The following is a 17,666-nucleotide window of genomic DNA, read 5'->3' as shown; positions in this document are numbered from 1 at the left end:
TGAGAGTATACTAAACTTATGTTGTGGTATGACCGAACCTTATATAGGTTGCCTACGTATCCCGCCAAGGGAATCAGGTCAGAACGTAGTTCATAAGGTACATAAGATGATTTGAAATTTTCTGATAAAGGGACCGAACCCGATGTGGATTGCCTATGTATCCCACCAAGGGAATAAGGTCAGCGTAGTTCCGTTATGTAAAATGGCTAAGAGTTTGTTGGATTTCTACCTAAATATGACTGACCAGTATGTTGATAGTCTATGAATCCCACCGTGGGAATCAGGCCATATGTAGTTTTCCTTACATAAGGATTTTGGGATTTTCTGTTATAATGCAACCGAACCCTATGTGGGCTGCCTACGTATCCCACCACGGGAATCAGGTCAGCGTAGTTCGTATGTAAATGGTAAAAGGTTTGTTGGATTTTCTGTTATAATGCAACCGAACTCTATGTGGGCTGCCTACGTATCCCACCACGGGAATCAGGTCAGTGTAGTTCGTACAGTACAGTAAAGGAAAGGTTGCAAACTAGGCAATCTAATGTCGTCTTTTAATGTCTTCTTGACCTAATAGTTTTCATGCTTGTGTCATTGTCTATCGGCTATTTCAATTTCTTCCAAGTGGAATCTTGTCTTGTCCTCTAATTTTCTTTGTTACTCTCTCGAGATGTATGTTGTCATTCGTTCATTTTATGTCACAATCATGAAATTGGCAGATTTGATAAATAAAATAGAAAATAACAATAATAGATGATTAAGGAAAATCAGAAATGCATTCATAGATTTTGCAGTTTAAGCTTCCAAAAGATGAGGCAAAGCAACAAAAGTTTTGGGGCACGATTTAAGCCTCAATTTTAAAATCATGCTATCTCAAAAAGTTCACTACATGTTCAAAATACCAACACTCCCGGCGAACCAGGGACGGAGTACAAGTCCAATTCTTCAAAGTTTCTCCTGGTTCGGCAACCCGGATGGTCAGTGTCTCGGTGTCGCGAGTAGTTGTAGAAGTAATCTCTATTGGTGTTTGGCTTTGGACTGTTTCCACGGGAGCAACAAAAGTTGATGTCATGCCCCTTTTCATGGCTCCTTTCAAATCCTTATCTTCCTCAACAGTTATCATGTTCACGTTAGCATTCTCGTGAGTAGGTAAAGGGTTGTTGTCCACATTGGGCCTAGCTCCAGTGAGCTGGATCGCTCCTTCCTTAATCAAGGCTTCGATTTTGTTTTTAAGCCCATAGCAATCTTCGGTGTCATACCCAGCCACTCCAGAATGGTATGCACAGCGCTTGGAACCATCAAACCATCTCGGAATAGGATCTGGAATTTTCCCTTCAATTGGTTGTACCACGCCTGCGGCTTTCAGTCTTTCGAACAATTGAGCCAAGGGTTCAGCGAACCGAGTGTAATTACGGGTGTTTTTGATTTCATGGTTTGGACGGGCTTTAGGTGTGGCGTGTGGTCGATTTTGGTAAGTTAGAGCTTGAACAGATTGATATGGACGTGGGTTCTGGTAGGAAGGTGCTTGGGGTTGGTAGTAGTTTGCTTGGGCGTTGTAGACAGGGTAAGGAGATAGTGGAGCGTGGTAGGGTTCAGCGTAGTGGTATGAGTAGAAAGGTGGTTGTGGATGGTTAAAGTATGTGACGGCTTGGCTTGGCTTATGTCCTTGGAAATTTATGACTGCAGCGACATCTTCTTTCTTCTTTTTAACCCCGCTGATAAAACTAGATTGAATAGCCTTGTTTACAGCTTGCAAAGCCGTAAGATCCTGAATTTTTCCTGATTTGATTCCCTCTTCTAAGGCTTCTCCCATTCTGACAACTTCTGTGAATTTCTGCCCCATCATGCCTATCATTTTCTCATAAAATATGCCAGCTTCGCATTCAATGAAGGTAGCAGTCATTTCTCTATCGTTCATCGGGGGTTGAACCCTGGCTGCCTCTGACCTCCAACGCAGTGCATACTCACGGAACGACTCAGTTGACTTCTTAGTTAACTTAGTCATGTAGACTCTATCTGGTGTGCTATCGGTGTTGAAACTGAATCGGTCCATAAAGTCTTGTGCCATATCGCTCCAACCACACCATTTACGTACGTCTTGTTGTGTATACCAAGTAAGAACTTCACCAGATAAGCTTCTTATGAATAGCTTCATCCTGATATTCTGGTCTCTACCTACTCCGACCAGTTTGTCACAATAAGCCCTTAAGTGTGTATGAGGGTTGCCTGTCCCATTGAATGTTTCAAATTTTGGCGGCTTGTAGCCTACGGGCAAATCGACGTCAGGCTGGACACACAGATCTTCGTATTCTACACTCTTACTTCCCCTAGCAACTTGAAGGTTTCTCATTGCTTCTTTGAGACTGTGGATCTCTTTTAACAACATATCATCCGTGTCACACCCCAATCCTGGTAGGGCATGATGAGCACCCGACCCTTACTTAGAGTCGAGCGAACCCGCTGCTTCTCGTTATACTTATAAATCTCACAAGACTCTTAAGTCATGAAATGAAATGCACAATGGGAGCTTTTCGAAAACATTCTTTTCATCTTTCTCGAATCAAATAAAATTTGTAATCATGTGAATCTGTAAAGTAATGCATAATGATACATCGGCTTAAATAGCCGCTTACAAGACTGGCATACTGTATACATGACTCTGTCTGCAAAGTCTCTAACATAAATCAATATACCGTAACATAGATACTCTGACTCGGCAACACTCTGGAAAGAAGTGGAGCTCGCCAATCCAGCTGGAACATCTTCTAGCAATATCCTCTACTCATCTGTATACACCTGCGTGGCATGAAACGCAGCGCCCACAAGAAGGGGCTTCAGTACGAATAATGTACTGAGTATGTAAGGCATGAGTAACAACATAACATAGATATGAAAAGTAACGAGGAATAAGAGAGATAACATGTACATCTGAATGCCTCGTAGGGCGGATGTCATGCATGCTTAACCTTTTAAAAAAAACATTTTCATATATATACATAGTAACATGTCCGGCCATTAAGGCGCGGTGTCATATATAATATCATGCCCGGCCATCAAGGCTCAGTATTATCATCATTAGCCTGCGTCCAGGCCTCCCGCGTCCGGGGCAATATCATAACATGCCCACTGCAGTGGTGTGCACATCTACGTGCCTGCCCGACCGACTATAGCGCGGCACGGTGTGAGAAAATACATACATAAATATATAAAGCATGCATGAGAGCCAAATAAAAGCTATGAGTACATCGGAGTGACGTAAGGTCGGTAACCTCCGATTATATTATGGAATAATCATCGTCGCTTTGTCTCACCTTGAAGGAAAAATTATTATAAGGTGAGACCAACAACAATAAATAAAATTAAGGAAGGTCAAAAGATAGCTCAATATTCTCATATCGTCATTGAAATCATAAACTTGGGACCTTTGAACATAAAATTGTTCTCATCATAGTCATCATAATAATGTAAAGCTCATGTACATGGAAATCTCTGTGAATAAAAATTATCTCATAATAACATGAAATCCGTATGCCTTGGAGCTTGGATAAATAAATCCCTCATAATCATCATCACGGTTATCATAAAAGAAATTATTCATCTTTTCCATCATAAAACTTTAAGAGTCATAAATTCCTAACATTCTTGGAAATGAAAATTTTTATGGAATCCATACATAGTTTGGTAGGAAAAGAATCGTGCTTTTGGAAATTCAATAACCTCGTAAGGATCACGAAATTCATGGGTTTCTAGCGTTTGCAGAATCAATGATATTATGGATACGACACAAAGGTTTATAACTAAAAGATCATGCCTTTAGAAAAAAGGGGACCAGCCTTAACATACCTGAAAGATAATTTCTCGACTTCCAACTTATTTCCAGTTTTGCAATTCACTTAAGATCATTGATAGCCTCGTAATCTACATATACAACCATTCATACTATTATTAGAATCATCATCTTACGCTCGTCTCGAAGTTTTAATTAAAAATCCTTTTAGATTCTGTCGAAATTCGGGCAACACCTCCCCTGTTTATATGCCCAACCCGAAATCATTATATCAACAACAACAATACCAACATCATCAATACCATTATCCATACCAATATACCTCCTAAAACATCCCACACGATATTTTCTAAATTTCTCAACTAACCAACTTGTGATACGACTATTTGAATACTTTATTTCCGTAAAGAAGCCGAAATTAATACTAACAACATCAATAACAACATCCTCAACATCCTACAAGATAAATATGTGTAATTTCATCTAAATTTCTCTTCAACCCTCAATCCATAAATCAACAACCTCAACACAACAAAATATAACCTTTATTCTTGCAATTATTCCTTAATCCATATTGATAAAGAAAGAAATTTAATGATTCATACCTTGTATTTACCAAAGTAACAAGATCTTCAATTTTTACTTGCTCCCAAGCTCCTCCAACACCAAAATGAAATCTTAATCGCGTCTACACGTTGCCCGGACTTCGATTAGTATTCCGTAGCTTGAAATTTTGCTCAAAATCTTCACTTTTATGTGAGATTAAGAGCCCTTTGGTGGCTGAAATTTCTGGAACATTGGAGCATATTTTGATGAAGAAAAATGGGTTTTAGCCCCTTTTATATTAAATTGGGTCTGCATCACTGTAGCTACAGTACTGTAGCAGTGTTGTTCATCTTTGCCCGCTCAGTTTGTAACGACTATAATTCTCTACTCCGACGTCCTATCGGCGAGCGGTTTGTTGCATTAAAAACTAGACTCGACGAACTTCATTTTAGGCTTTTGTTTCACCTTAAAACTCCTAATATGATAGGAGATATACCCCTACAAAGTTGACTAAAAATCTGCCCAACATTTCTCAAATTTTCGTCAAACTTATTTTCTTCAATTTGCTTGACCTCGAAACCTTCCGAAACTCTTCATACATGATATTTATCTTTTATTATACATGATAATGGCCATATTCTTGTGTTTCAAAATAGTCTTTCCCGATTACGATTTACGAGATCGTAATTCATCCTTTGCTTCATTGTTACGTACTTTCCATGGCTTGTACCTTCCAAAACATCATGGGACATCTCCGATACTTCGTTACTACGGTCATTTACATGTCATGCTTATGCTCTGAAAGTGCGGGGTGTAATAATCCGCCCTCGCTTTTGCCTCATTTTCCATTTCCTCGTATTGATCCACCTCGGGTTGGAACCTGACTGTTACTGGGTTGGTAAAGGCTTATGTTTCCGCTGCATATACCGGAGGAACATATTGTTCATTAGGGGTGAAAAAATGTGCCCCTTGTATATGCTGGGTTGGATAAGTTTGGACGGTGGGAGTGTTTTGGACTGGAGGTGGTGTGTTATAGATGGTATTTGTAGGTAGTTGGTTTGGTGGGTTTAAAGGAGTAGTCGTAGGTGGTGGATTAGTGTTGGTGGGTAAAGGACTGTAAGGAGTATGAACTAGTGATTGATTTTGGTGGGTTGACGAGTGGTGGATTTGGAGTAGCGTAGGTAGTGTAGGTGGGTGGTTGACTTTGTGGAGGGGTATAGACGTATGATGGATTTGGTGGATTTGCGAGTGTGATTGGAGGAAAATTGTTTTTGGTGGGTGCATTATTTTGTGGAGGAACGTGTTCAGGAACTGGAAATTCAAGTGATGGAAAACGAGGTGGATTTGGTGCGATAGTTCTGGGTTCAGGCGGCGGACTTTGGAGTGTAACGGACAAATTGGTCAGGTCCCTAACCCGAGTCAGTTCTCCACGTAGGTCCTCGATCTCTTGAGTCAAGCGGGCGATATGTTCATCATGTTGAATAGTAGTTCTATGTTCGGAAGTCTCGGGAGGATCACTAGAGATCACGATGTTTTCCAGTTGGAATAGTTGCGGCTGGATCAGACATAATAATTTCCTTTCCTTGAACAGCCCAGTTACGTCGAGGTAATGATGACGTTTTTGACCTCGTGAGGTAAGGGTGGTCGGCCAGCTCGAGTGTCAACACGAATCAACTCTTTGGGAATAAAAAATAAAAAGAAACATAAAGTGCAAATGATGTCAGTCTAGGTAAAGTCATGATCACGTAAAGTCAAGTAGGTCATGTAGCAAATAATTCATTAAATAAAGTCAAACAAGTTGTCAAACAAATGTACACGAGTATATCAAACAATAGCGCGTCCTAATATGCATGTGACCTCTTTGTGCCAGAGGTAGGCCTAACGTTTGTTTGAAGGGTAAAGTGTGCCATAATATGTCATCCCATTGCTTTTGGCTAATTAAACAAATTCTATTCCCGAAATAAGGTACAAAAGTAATGTAATATTTGTTACATATCAAATGAGTACAACATAAAATGTTTCCTAATCTAAGTAAAGTAAATACAACTTCTAGCTCCGTTTTGCGATGTCCTCGGTTCTCGTCGGTTGTTGATCACATCAATGTACTCCAATGCAAATCGATACCTGTCATAGAAACGTTAGTCATTCCCTCCCTCCTAAAGTTTAATTAGTTAGAGAAAATAGTCAATATTTAGGCACAGTTATCCTTCAAACATGCACATAAAGTATGATTATTGTCACTTGGGGTTGTGGACCCACTTGGACGTTTTGGGTAAAGTCATCTAATGGGTTTAATACACCAAGGGTATTAAACCTCCTAGGTCATGAAATGTATGCTCCTAATAAGGGCGTTGGTTTAGCTCTACTCTAGGTTGGCTAAGAGTGGGTTCACTAGACGCAAGGTTCCCGAGCGGACAACTCTAGTGAGAAGGCTACGCAGTCACACAGAAATCCGGACACCCCGCGCATATGCCAACTCTCCTAAAATTTGGGATTTTGAAAGAAATTTGCGGGTGCGCAAAACACACCTCGCGTGTACGTGTGATAGTGTGAATTTCCAGATGTGGAGAAAAGTGATACGGGATGACAGTTTATATCAAAGCAGTAACACTTAAACAATTTATATCAAACAAACAAGTAATAGCATGTAAAAACAATTAATCAACAAATAAGTAATTAAAACAAACACACAAAGCCTATTTAATTAAGTCCGTTATGGTTAGAACCTAAGTGTCCCCAGCAGAGTCGTCAAGCTGTTATACCCCATTTTAACCGGAGTCAAAATGATTTACAACATCGCGGTAATTCTGGGGTTAATTAAAGTTAAGGGAGTCGCCGCCTAATTATTATGGTGAATTAGGGCACCTAAAGTTAATTAAAGTTATTTTAAAGTTAACTCCGTTTTAAAAGTCTCTGAAACTTAAGATTCTAGATAAGGGTTCAACTAACCTAGAGGGAAGGTATTAGGCATCCTCTAAGATCCATTAATAATGGTTAACCGACCGGACTTATGTTAATTAATTAGGCTAAGTGTAAATATAATATTATAGAAAATAAAATAGCATTGTAAGTATTGCTAAAGTTATAGATAGACATGTAAAAATGCTATTTAAAATAGGACTTGTACAAGAAAAATAATAATTTGCATAAAAGAGTTTAGTTGTAAGTAAACTAAAAAAAAAAGGGATATGTAACGTTTTATATATATTTGGAGAAAACAAGTTGTGCTGACTAACAAATTAAAAAGAGTCATTGTAAGATTAATATTAATAAAATTTAAAGGTTTTATAGAAAGACTATTAGTTCAATACAAACTGTGCAAAGGTTGTTTTAACAAATACGTATTTCAAGTGCTGGAAAGGAGCTAAAGTATAACAGTTATCCATGAAAACTAGTTCGTTTTTCTTATTTCTTAAAACAAGCTGACGTTAGTGTGAAATTTGTGATGTTTTAATTTTCTAAGATAGTAATAATAAATCGTGATTCTTTTAGCTCAAAATATGTAGTCATGCTATTTTGGAAATTAATTATTCTAAAAAAATATTATAGATGCTATAAATAATTTTAATATAAAAAAGGGGATGAAACCTATGGGAATAATTGTTAGTTTCTCTTTTAGATTAACTACCCACCATACTAAAACTAACCCACTAATTCCACTAAGGTTCATTCTAGCTAAGAAAACAAACCAAGTATTAGTTGTACAATACAACTTAAGTGCACAAAATAAGGAGCAGATAAAATTAAATGGGCTCAGCCCATTTTATGGAACTGCTGCGATCTGTTTGTTGTTGGGCTTCGGCCCAACAAATTAATAAATTTATGTGGATGGGGCTGATGAGGCTGACTCGAAAACATTACGTTGGGCCTTTAGCCCAACACCGGATGCGGAAGAAGGATGAGTCCCTCGGAATCGTACGCAAAGGTCATGCATAAAAACAAAAGAAAATGATTAGTAAAGTGAAGATATACAAAGACACATTCTTCAAAATAAAATAAAAATATTAGCAGCATCAACCCAGTTCGTATAGACAATAACCCAAAAGGAAAAGCAAATAGAAGACATGCCCAAATCAAGTATTACATAATGCGCAGGAAGAAATATCCAAGTCTAGGGGACTGATATACCAAGATTATACCTGATATACACTTCATATATAGCGGCCGAAACAGAAATCAAAGCTTAATTTTAGAGGATGCTATACTATACTTTATTTTGAACTTTAATACACATGTGTTCCTGCTAGGACATGCAATATACTTGGAAACCACTTTGACAGAGAAATCCATACCAGCTGAGCTAAGAAGAATGCATTGTCTCATACTATTATGCTTCTAACATGAAATGTTCAAAAGGGGAAAAAAAAGGGACAAACACAAGCAAGCATGGCAACTCAAATATGCAGAGATGACCAACTATCCAACAAACATGCTTATAGAACTAATTTCCAGTGTTACCAGACCATTTTATGACAGATAAGACACACTTGCCTTTTCCCAGATGTTGTGCAACATGTCAAATGCTAAAGCAAGATTTCAGGGGTTTTCAAATACATAATATGAGCATATATATAAATGCTTATCGGATATACGCATAGACCTCAGACTTCCCTCAACAATTTCATTTACTCAACATAACGCAAGGGATGTTAAGAAGCACTACATTAAACCATCACATGTATGAGTACACAGTATAAGAAAGCTATGCTGAAATTATATCCTAATTGGAATCACTTAGAGTAGGCACTTGGTAAAGATAAGCAGGATAGGTAGACTCAGAGTACATAGGAAAAAACACATAGCCACAACAAAAAATTCAATTCCTGTTAAGCCTATGCTAATCCTAGTTCTACTGATTAACACATTCTACTTGTAAAAGGTTGCACAGACTCATTTTCGGTGATTACACGGATGTTTATGCACATATATACCAGCCTTCAATACTAAAGCTTCTATGAGTAGACAACAGAAATATGTCTATCCCTTTTAAGTCAGTCAAGTTTCACAGGCTCGGACAAAGTCTGTTTAGCAAACATCTCATAATTACCGAGTTTTACTAACAAACAAGACCAATGAGCAGGCCATCTTATGCCTTCAAACTAAACACATAGTCATTCTACTGATTCATGCTGGCTTGAATAAACTATATTTTACTACATTTAACCAAGCTGAGCAATATTTAAACACAACATTCAGCTAAAGACTTAGTTGACAATTAAGCTGTAAAACAGTTACTAACTGGCCATCTCGTTTTATCCAGAGTATCATCTATCGTTTCGGACAGAGTTCGAAAGACAACGCTAAAACTCTAAAGTCCAGTTTCAGCCAAACATTGCAAATTCGAAAAAAAGATCAACTTCAGCAAACGCGCATTGTACTCGACATATGCATTCATATTTACAGAATTATATTAAGCCCAGGAAAGCAAGAAAACTGTAGATAACACATTTTATACTACATGGGAACTCGTCTTAACAGTAATGCACAACAAAAATAGAAATAGGGATAATGGTTTTACCTGTTGTGGGAGCAGTGAACAGGGACACAGAGTCTCGGATCTACCCTTCTCCTCAAGAACGATTTCGAAACTAGAGTTGGGTGAGTCGAATACCTTGGTCGCGGCTAAAGTTCACCGGAAAAAGGAAAAATCAAGTTTGGAAGATAGTTGGGTCTCTCTGGAAAAAAAAGCTGAGTTATCTCCTCCTCTTTCAAGGTGTAAGCTTCTCTTCCTTTATAGAGTGAGGATAGGGCTTTTACGAAGTTTTTTGGGAGGGATGAATTCGCCATTTGAAAATCAAAATCAAATCCTTAAAGCTGCTTCTTTTTCAGAAATTTCAGAAGTGCTTTTGGCCATTTATGTTGACCAAAACCGTTGAAGATGAAAGAGGAAAGTATTTACATGAAAATGGCATGGCAAAGATCTGCCATCGTTGAGGCAAAATGAATCATTGTTGGAAAAGGAAAGAGGCGAGAGAGACGTTTATTGGATATACGGAAATGGTATCTGTTTTTCTGCCATGACTGTGGAAATTTGGCTTCTTGCTGAAAGAGGAAAGGGACGAGTGAGGGGGTGATGAGAGAGGGATAAGAGAGAAGGAGAAGAGGAGGCGTCAAGGAGAAAGGGACCGAACCCTAATGGCTTCATTCTTTTGAATGAACCGGGTCGGGTCGGTTGCGATGATGGGTTGGATCGTTAAAACGATAGAGGATGGGCTGGTTGAATATTTCGGATAGTGGGTTGTTGTGGGTGTTTGGCAAATTTGGGTGTAAAATATGGGTTGTTGTGGTCCGAATTTTGGGATTGAAATATCTTTTTCCTTGTATTTCTTTTGGCTTCTAAATTAGATCAAATATATTATGTAGTAGTAATAATAATAATAATAATAACAATAATAATAAATTTCATAATTTAGCGTTAATATAATAATCTTATCATTAGTACATAAAATATAAGCAAAGTAATAATAGAGTAAAATAATCTTATCGTGCAATTTGGTTATTGCTTGTTTCTTCCCAACATATTTAACCCTTTTCTGATACTACAGGGGTATATTTGACCCTTTTCCGTTCTTTTTATACTTACTCAATTTTCTTGTGGGAGTAGCTAGTAAAGATTGTAATTTTATCACAAGTCTTTACTTGGTGGCCAGCTTAAGAAAAGAGATTAACATATGCATATGAATATAAGATTCGTTGGCAACCTACAGGTAAGGTGGGATCATTGCAAATATGATTCTTTAACAAGTTATGAATTTTGATATGTACGTATGCCTTAATCTCTTACACGCTATTAAAATTTCAAAAGCATTAATTGCTCCTGAAGAGCAATACGTGATAAGATATCAAGAAATATTATGCTATTAACATCACGATTCAATTCCAGCAGAGTTTATATATATATATATATATATATATATATATATACAACCATCGGAAGTGGTAATATCATGTCTTCGTTTATCACTAGAAGTGATAATATTTTCATAGGCTTGTCGTGACTACAACTGAAGAATTATGTATGCCTTGATTTGAAGTAGCAATATCTTAGAGATTCTAAGCTATCACGATTTGATATGCTTAAGGCACGTTCAGATAATTATGTTTCATTCCTAAAGAATGAGAACTTTTGATAAATGTTATAAATACATATCCATTCCCTGAAGTGAATGTGATAGCCTGTAGTAAAGCCTATAAATATGAACGTGCATTTGATTGTGAAAATATCACGATTCATCTCCAGAAGAGATAAAATAATTGAGAAAAAATATTCTAAATATTTTATACTTTACTCCTAAAGTAGTAAACTCAGAACTCTAGTCCCGAAGTAGTAGTCTTTGAACTGTACTCTCAAAGTAATAGAATTCTACTCCCGAAGTAGTAGAACTTTGACCTCTACTCCCGAAGTAGTAAGACTCTGAATTCTACTCCCGAAGTGGTAGAACTCTTGAATCTACTCTCAATGTAGTTGTCGCTTTGATACAAAATATTCAGATATTAATGTCTAATCTCCTCGAAGTAGATATTTGAAATACTAAAGTTTAAGCTTAACATTTACTTTTCATAATTTATAGTTTGTATTTAAATTTCCATTTGATTATTATTTTCCTTCATGACACGAGTAGTGTCTAACCAGATTTTCTTACGTGATATCAGAACTATCTAATAAATATTTGGTAATAGAAACTAATGATCATCCAGAAGAGCTAATTGTTTATCTATAAGTATCATGACACAAGCAGGGTCCAAATAGTATCTGATTATGGTAAATAAATTAAAGTCTCTCGAACAGGATATATATGGCAGCATCATTCGTCCTAAATCGTAATCGTTACGATCGGAACACAGATTATAGTAAACCTGAAGTTTACTAGCAATAAAATTGGTTATCATATTGAGACTACAAATGATTAGAAGATTGAATATCTTTAAGTTGTTACGGGTAAGAAATACGTGTATGAAACGTTAACCGAGTATGATGGGATCACATGTCACGATAAACCAGAAGTTTATGACATAAAATCTCATGCCATAGTAAACCAGAAGCTTACTAAAGTAAATAGCACTCATCATGGTAAACTTGAAGTTTAAGGGTACAAATAATTTTATCAGTTGATATGATCGTTTTGGTCGTCCTGATTTAAATCTGATATACTAATTGAGTATTCGAAACATATTGAAGTTGTTTGTGTTCCTTGTTCTCATGATAAATTGATTATACCAGCTAATGTTGGGATTGAATTCCCTAAATTTTGGAAAACATAAAAGGTGAATGTGGCCCCTTCACCTGCGATGTGATGTCTTAAATAGATGCATCTATGAGACGTCACATGTGCGTTTATTGTCAACCTGCAGTTTGACATTTACGAAGTTGCTTGCTCAAATAATTGAGTTGGAAGCACAATTTTCAGAATATGCAATCAAGATAATTCATCTTGATAATGCTGGTTTATATCCAAGATGATTTGGCGTTGAATGCCTCCGATATATAGCCAAGCCATTGCTCATGAGAACAAAGTTTCATGTGTTGGTCTGAGATATGATATATTGCATACAACGACACTTGTATGCTTCGGATCAATGAATTATGATAAATTCCCCCCTCATAATTGGCTCAGGGTCAGGAACTAGATATTTTCATCTTATATCTTTTGATGTGCGGTATATGATTAATGGATATACCATGATGCACACAGATGGATTTTCTAAAGAAAATGAGAATATGTGTTAGCTTTTCTAACATAAGGGGGAGAGAATATGCAACTAAGAAATATGTTGTGAATTATCATCAGTATGATCCTCTAATAATTCAAGTCAAATGCTGGAAGCATTTGCTGATCTAACTATTTCATATTTTCTCTGCAAAATGCTCCGAATGTCCCTGAAGGACAAAGTCTATATCATGCATGGAACATGGTAGACCTTTGGTTTCAAATATGATAATCCTTCAAAAAGGGGAGGAGCAAATGATCAGAATAAGGAGACAATGTGCTTTTGAAGAACCTACGACATAACACTTCATGAAACCTTATGGGAGGTTCAAGTACCTGAAAATGATGACGTGATGAGATCTCAATAAATTATGTAGAATTGCGAACCGATACAAAATGATATTTCGTCGACGATATCTTTGCTGCAATATGACGCTCAATATTTTATAAGATTGTGAGGATCTGAGTTCTACGTCTCTTAAAGCATGTTGACGTATAAATAATTACCAAGTGATATGATGCATCTTGGTAAGCGTAAAGTTTATTGGACCTGTAGTCCAAACATGAGAAGATGTCACGCCATTTAACTACTAAATGGATGTTGTCACAGTCTATATGTATTACTCGATAAAACTCAAAAATTTCTAAATGATTCAAAATGCCTGAAGCATATACAAGTTTTGGGGGAACTTGTTCATAATCCTTATACGGATTAAATTAGGTAAGGTGAATATAACTTAATCACCTTAGTGAATATTCATTGACGAAGGGTACAAAGATGACCCTGTTTACCTTTGTCTCTTTATGATAATCATAATCTTTCATATAATTGTGCAAGTTGATGACTTGAATATTATTGGAACTCTTGAAGAGTTTCCAACACATTAGATTATCTGCTAAAAGAGGTTGAAATGAGAATTAAATTGGTCCTGAAGTACCATATATTTGTGCAATTGATGCGTTTATCTATCTCGTCGTAACTATAATCATGATAGAATCTTTCTCTTATATACAGATGTTGAAATAGGATCAATTGCATATTGCAAATGAAAGTCCTGACATTAATGCGTTTATCCTAACAAATATTGTCTAATTGTTTTGGATATACGGGGCATTCATATGTTTGACATAAAAGTTTGATCCAGATTTGTTATTTATTTCCATGAAGAATCACTGTCATACCATGTTATTTTACTGACAGCCAAATCATATAAAGATAACAACAGTTTGTAAACCAAATCAAGAATGTACTTGGTGTGATTGCAACAATATTATATGACGATGATGCAACTCTATCAAGGAATGAAGATGCAAATGATCAACCAGTTCGTCAAATGACCATTTTATAGATCTGATCAAGATTCTGCCAATCTCAAAATATGATAAGTTGGTATACAGGATCGGTGTACATCATCTTCAAGAATTATGTGATGCTTTAATCAGGGGGAGAAAATACGCGTTGTACTCTTTTTTGCTTGACCAAGATTTTGTCCCATTTGGATTTTCCTGACAAGATTTTTAATAATGCAGCTCTCAAAGCGTATTACTAGATATGTGTACTCTTTTTTCTTTATTAGGACTTTTTCCCACAGAGTTTTTCCTAATAAGGCTTTAATGAGGTGCACTATCTAATTAATGAACATTCAAGGAGGAGTGTTGTAAATTGAATGTCCACCAAGTAAACTTGGATGGCAAGAAAACTTGGCCACCAAGTTTGCTTGGGCACCTAAGTTGTTTCGTTTTTCCTCCAATAAATAGGAGTTCATTTGTAGAATGAAATATACAATGAAATCTCTCTTAAGTCAACGGTTGAATAATATATCAGTTTCTTTCTATATATTTGTCTCTGTTATATTTACTTTATATGCTTTATTTTATAACACTATTAAGAGCCTGTTTGGATAGGCTTAAAAAAAGCAGCTTATAAGCCAAAAAAAAAAAAAGTTGGGCTACCCCAACTTATTTTTTTTACCCCAATTTTTTTTTTTTTTAACTTATAAGCTGTTTACAACTTATAAACTGCTTTTTTAAAGCTAACCCAAACGGGCCAACTTATTTTTTTAGGCTTATTTTAAGCACAAAATAACTTATAAACTGATCAGTCAAACACTTAAAAAAACTGAAAATATAAAGTGTTTTCAGCAACTTATAAACCCATCCAAACGGGCTCTAACTCAAAAAAGAAAATTTAACAGTCTTTTCAGGAAAAAGGATTTATTAGCTTGTACTCCAATGGATCCATCTAGGAATATTTAAACCCCCATAACAAGAAACCTATTTGCTTTGAAATCTAAGCACAAACATGGCCACTGCTGGGAGAAAGAGAGGAAGAAAGAAGAAGAAAAAGAACAAGACATTACTAACCAAAAAAATAACAAAACTCACCAAGAAATTCAAAGCCACACTTCAACTCCGTCACCAACACTGCACTAAACTCATCCCACAACTCATCTCAGCCATCTCTTCTGCCCATTCTTTCCTCGTAAATCACGACCTTCATCTCCTCCCTAACCAGTCACTTTCCCTAGAATCCCTCATCTCCAACACTTCCACTTCCATTTCCAACATTGTTTCACTTCTCAACCTCCCACCACCACCTCCACGCGCTGTCCCACGCGCCGATACACCTTCTCCACGCGCCGCTGATTGCTGGTTCCAGAGGTTTCTGGCGGTTGATTCGGACACCCTTTTGGCTGAATCTTCCAATATCGCGAATCCCGATGATCCACGCGCCGCCCCACAACCTCCACGCGCTTCCGATCGTGGGTCCCAGAGATTTTTGAAAACTGATTCGGACACCATTTTGGCTGAAACTTCCAATCCTGCAAATCCCTCCTCTGCACGCGCCGCCGTTGCTTCTCCACGCGCCGGTGATTTTACATCCCAGCCATTACTGGCGGCGGATTCGGACACCCTTTGTGCTGGAACTTCCAATTTTACAAAACCCTATAATCCACGCGCCGTCATTACTTATTCACGCGCCGCCAATGGCAGGTCCCAGCGGTTTCTGAAAGCTGATTCGGACACCCTTTTGGCTGAAACTTCCAATCTTACAAACCCCTCTTCCTCACGCGCCAATCTTGCTTCTCCACGCGCCGCTGTTTGCGCGTCCCAGCCATGTGTGAAAGATGATTCAGACACCCTTTTGGCTGAAACTTCCAATTCTACAACCCCCTCTTCCACACGCGCCAACCTTACTCATCCACGCGCCGATCCGGATTCTCCACGCGCCGCTGATTGGGGGTCTCAGCTATTTCGGGCAGCCGATTTGGACAGCCTTTGGGCTGAAAATTTCAATCTTACTAAAACCTCTTTCACTCTTTTACTTCGCCTTTTAACACCTTCACTTTCTTCACTTCCTGTTCCACCAAACTATGCTCTAGCTGCTGCCCTTTATCGTCTTGCTCATGGTGCTTCTTTCTCCGCTATTTCGCGACGATTTGGCATTGATTCCCCAAGCGCGTGTCGCGTTTTTTATACTGTATGTAAAGCTATAAATGAGAATCTTGGACATTTGTTTGAACTAAAGAGTGATATCAATAGGGTTATTGTAGGGTTTGGTTGGATATCTTTACCTAATTGTTGTGGTGTTTTGGGTATTGAAAAGTTTGAACTTGATGGTGATTTGATGGGTGAAAATGGGTTTTTGTTAGTTCAAGCTTTGGTTGATTCTGAAGGAAGATTCTTGGATGTATCAGCTGGATGGCCTGGTAGTATGAAACCCGAAAACGTTTTACGAAAATCTAAGCTTTATTTAGGTGTTGAGGAATCAAAAGAGTACTTAAATGGTCCATCTTTTGAGCTAAATGATGGAAATTCAATACCTCAGTACATTCTTGGTGATTCTTGTTTCCCACTTTTACCGTGGGTTCTCACACCGTACAAGGGATCGAACGAGGAAGATGGGACGGAAATGGCGTTTAATTCTGTGCATAGAAAAGGAATGCAGTTGGTGGGGACAGCTTTTGGGAGAGTTAGGGAAAAGTGGAAGCTTTTAGCTAAGAAATGGAACGAGCAATGTCTTGAGGCGTTTCCGTTTGTAATTGTGACTTGCTGTTTGCTGCATAATTTTCTTATCAAGTGTAGTGAAGCAGTGGCGGATGAAACCAAGGACTATCCGAGGAATGAAGAGTTTCTGGTGTTTGATGGAGAGGTTGATGAAAGCGGGAAGAAGACTAGGGATGCGCTTGCCTCGCACTTATTTAGGGTAAGTCAGAGGGAATAAATTTAGTAGTTTATGTTGTTATTTCTGCTTAACATCTTATAGTGGTATGTATATATTAGTCTGATGTTAAGTTGCCTTAGATAGAAATTTAGTAGCAGTTTGCCTTTCACATTTCGAGTTCTATGTTGGTCTCATGTAGAATCATTTTGGAAAAATTTAAGTAGTATTAGCTGCTGATTCGGTATTGGTGTCTTGTGTTTGATGTTTATTATGCTGAAATAGACAGAAATGAACTGATAACTCCATGGGAATTAAGGAAGGAAACATTACCCGAAAAAAATAAAGACAAGTTAGAAGCATAACCCAAACAAGTTTCATGTTAAAGGAGCAAAGTGGGAAAGAAGAAGAAGAAAAAGAAAATGAAAAAACTAAATTTATTGTTGATGGTTGCAATTAGGGCTGG

General features: G+C 37.5%; 1 protein-coding gene across 1 annotated transcript; it reads left to right on the top strand.

The window, feature by feature from the left end:
- Positions 1-15,257: 15,257 nt before the first annotated feature.
- On the top strand, positions 15,258-17,447 carry LOC132603091 (protein ALP1-like). The gene has a single exon (XM_060315976.1). The coding sequence runs from the start codon at positions 15,341-15,343 to the stop codon at positions 17,261-17,263; it is 1,923 nt and encodes a 640-aa protein (XP_060171959.1). The 5' UTR covers positions 15,258-15,340; the 3' UTR covers positions 17,264-17,447.
- Positions 17,448-17,666: the final 219 nt, after the last annotated feature.

This window comes from Lycium barbarum, chromosome 7, assembly GCF_019175385.1.
Source record: "Lycium barbarum isolate Lr01 chromosome 7, ASM1917538v2, whole genome shotgun sequence".
Taxonomy (NCBI): domain Eukaryota; kingdom Viridiplantae; phylum Streptophyta; class Magnoliopsida; order Solanales; family Solanaceae; genus Lycium; species Lycium barbarum.
The sequence above is the reverse complement of the archived record's forward strand: the minus strand, read 5'-3'. Positions and strand labels throughout refer to the sequence as shown.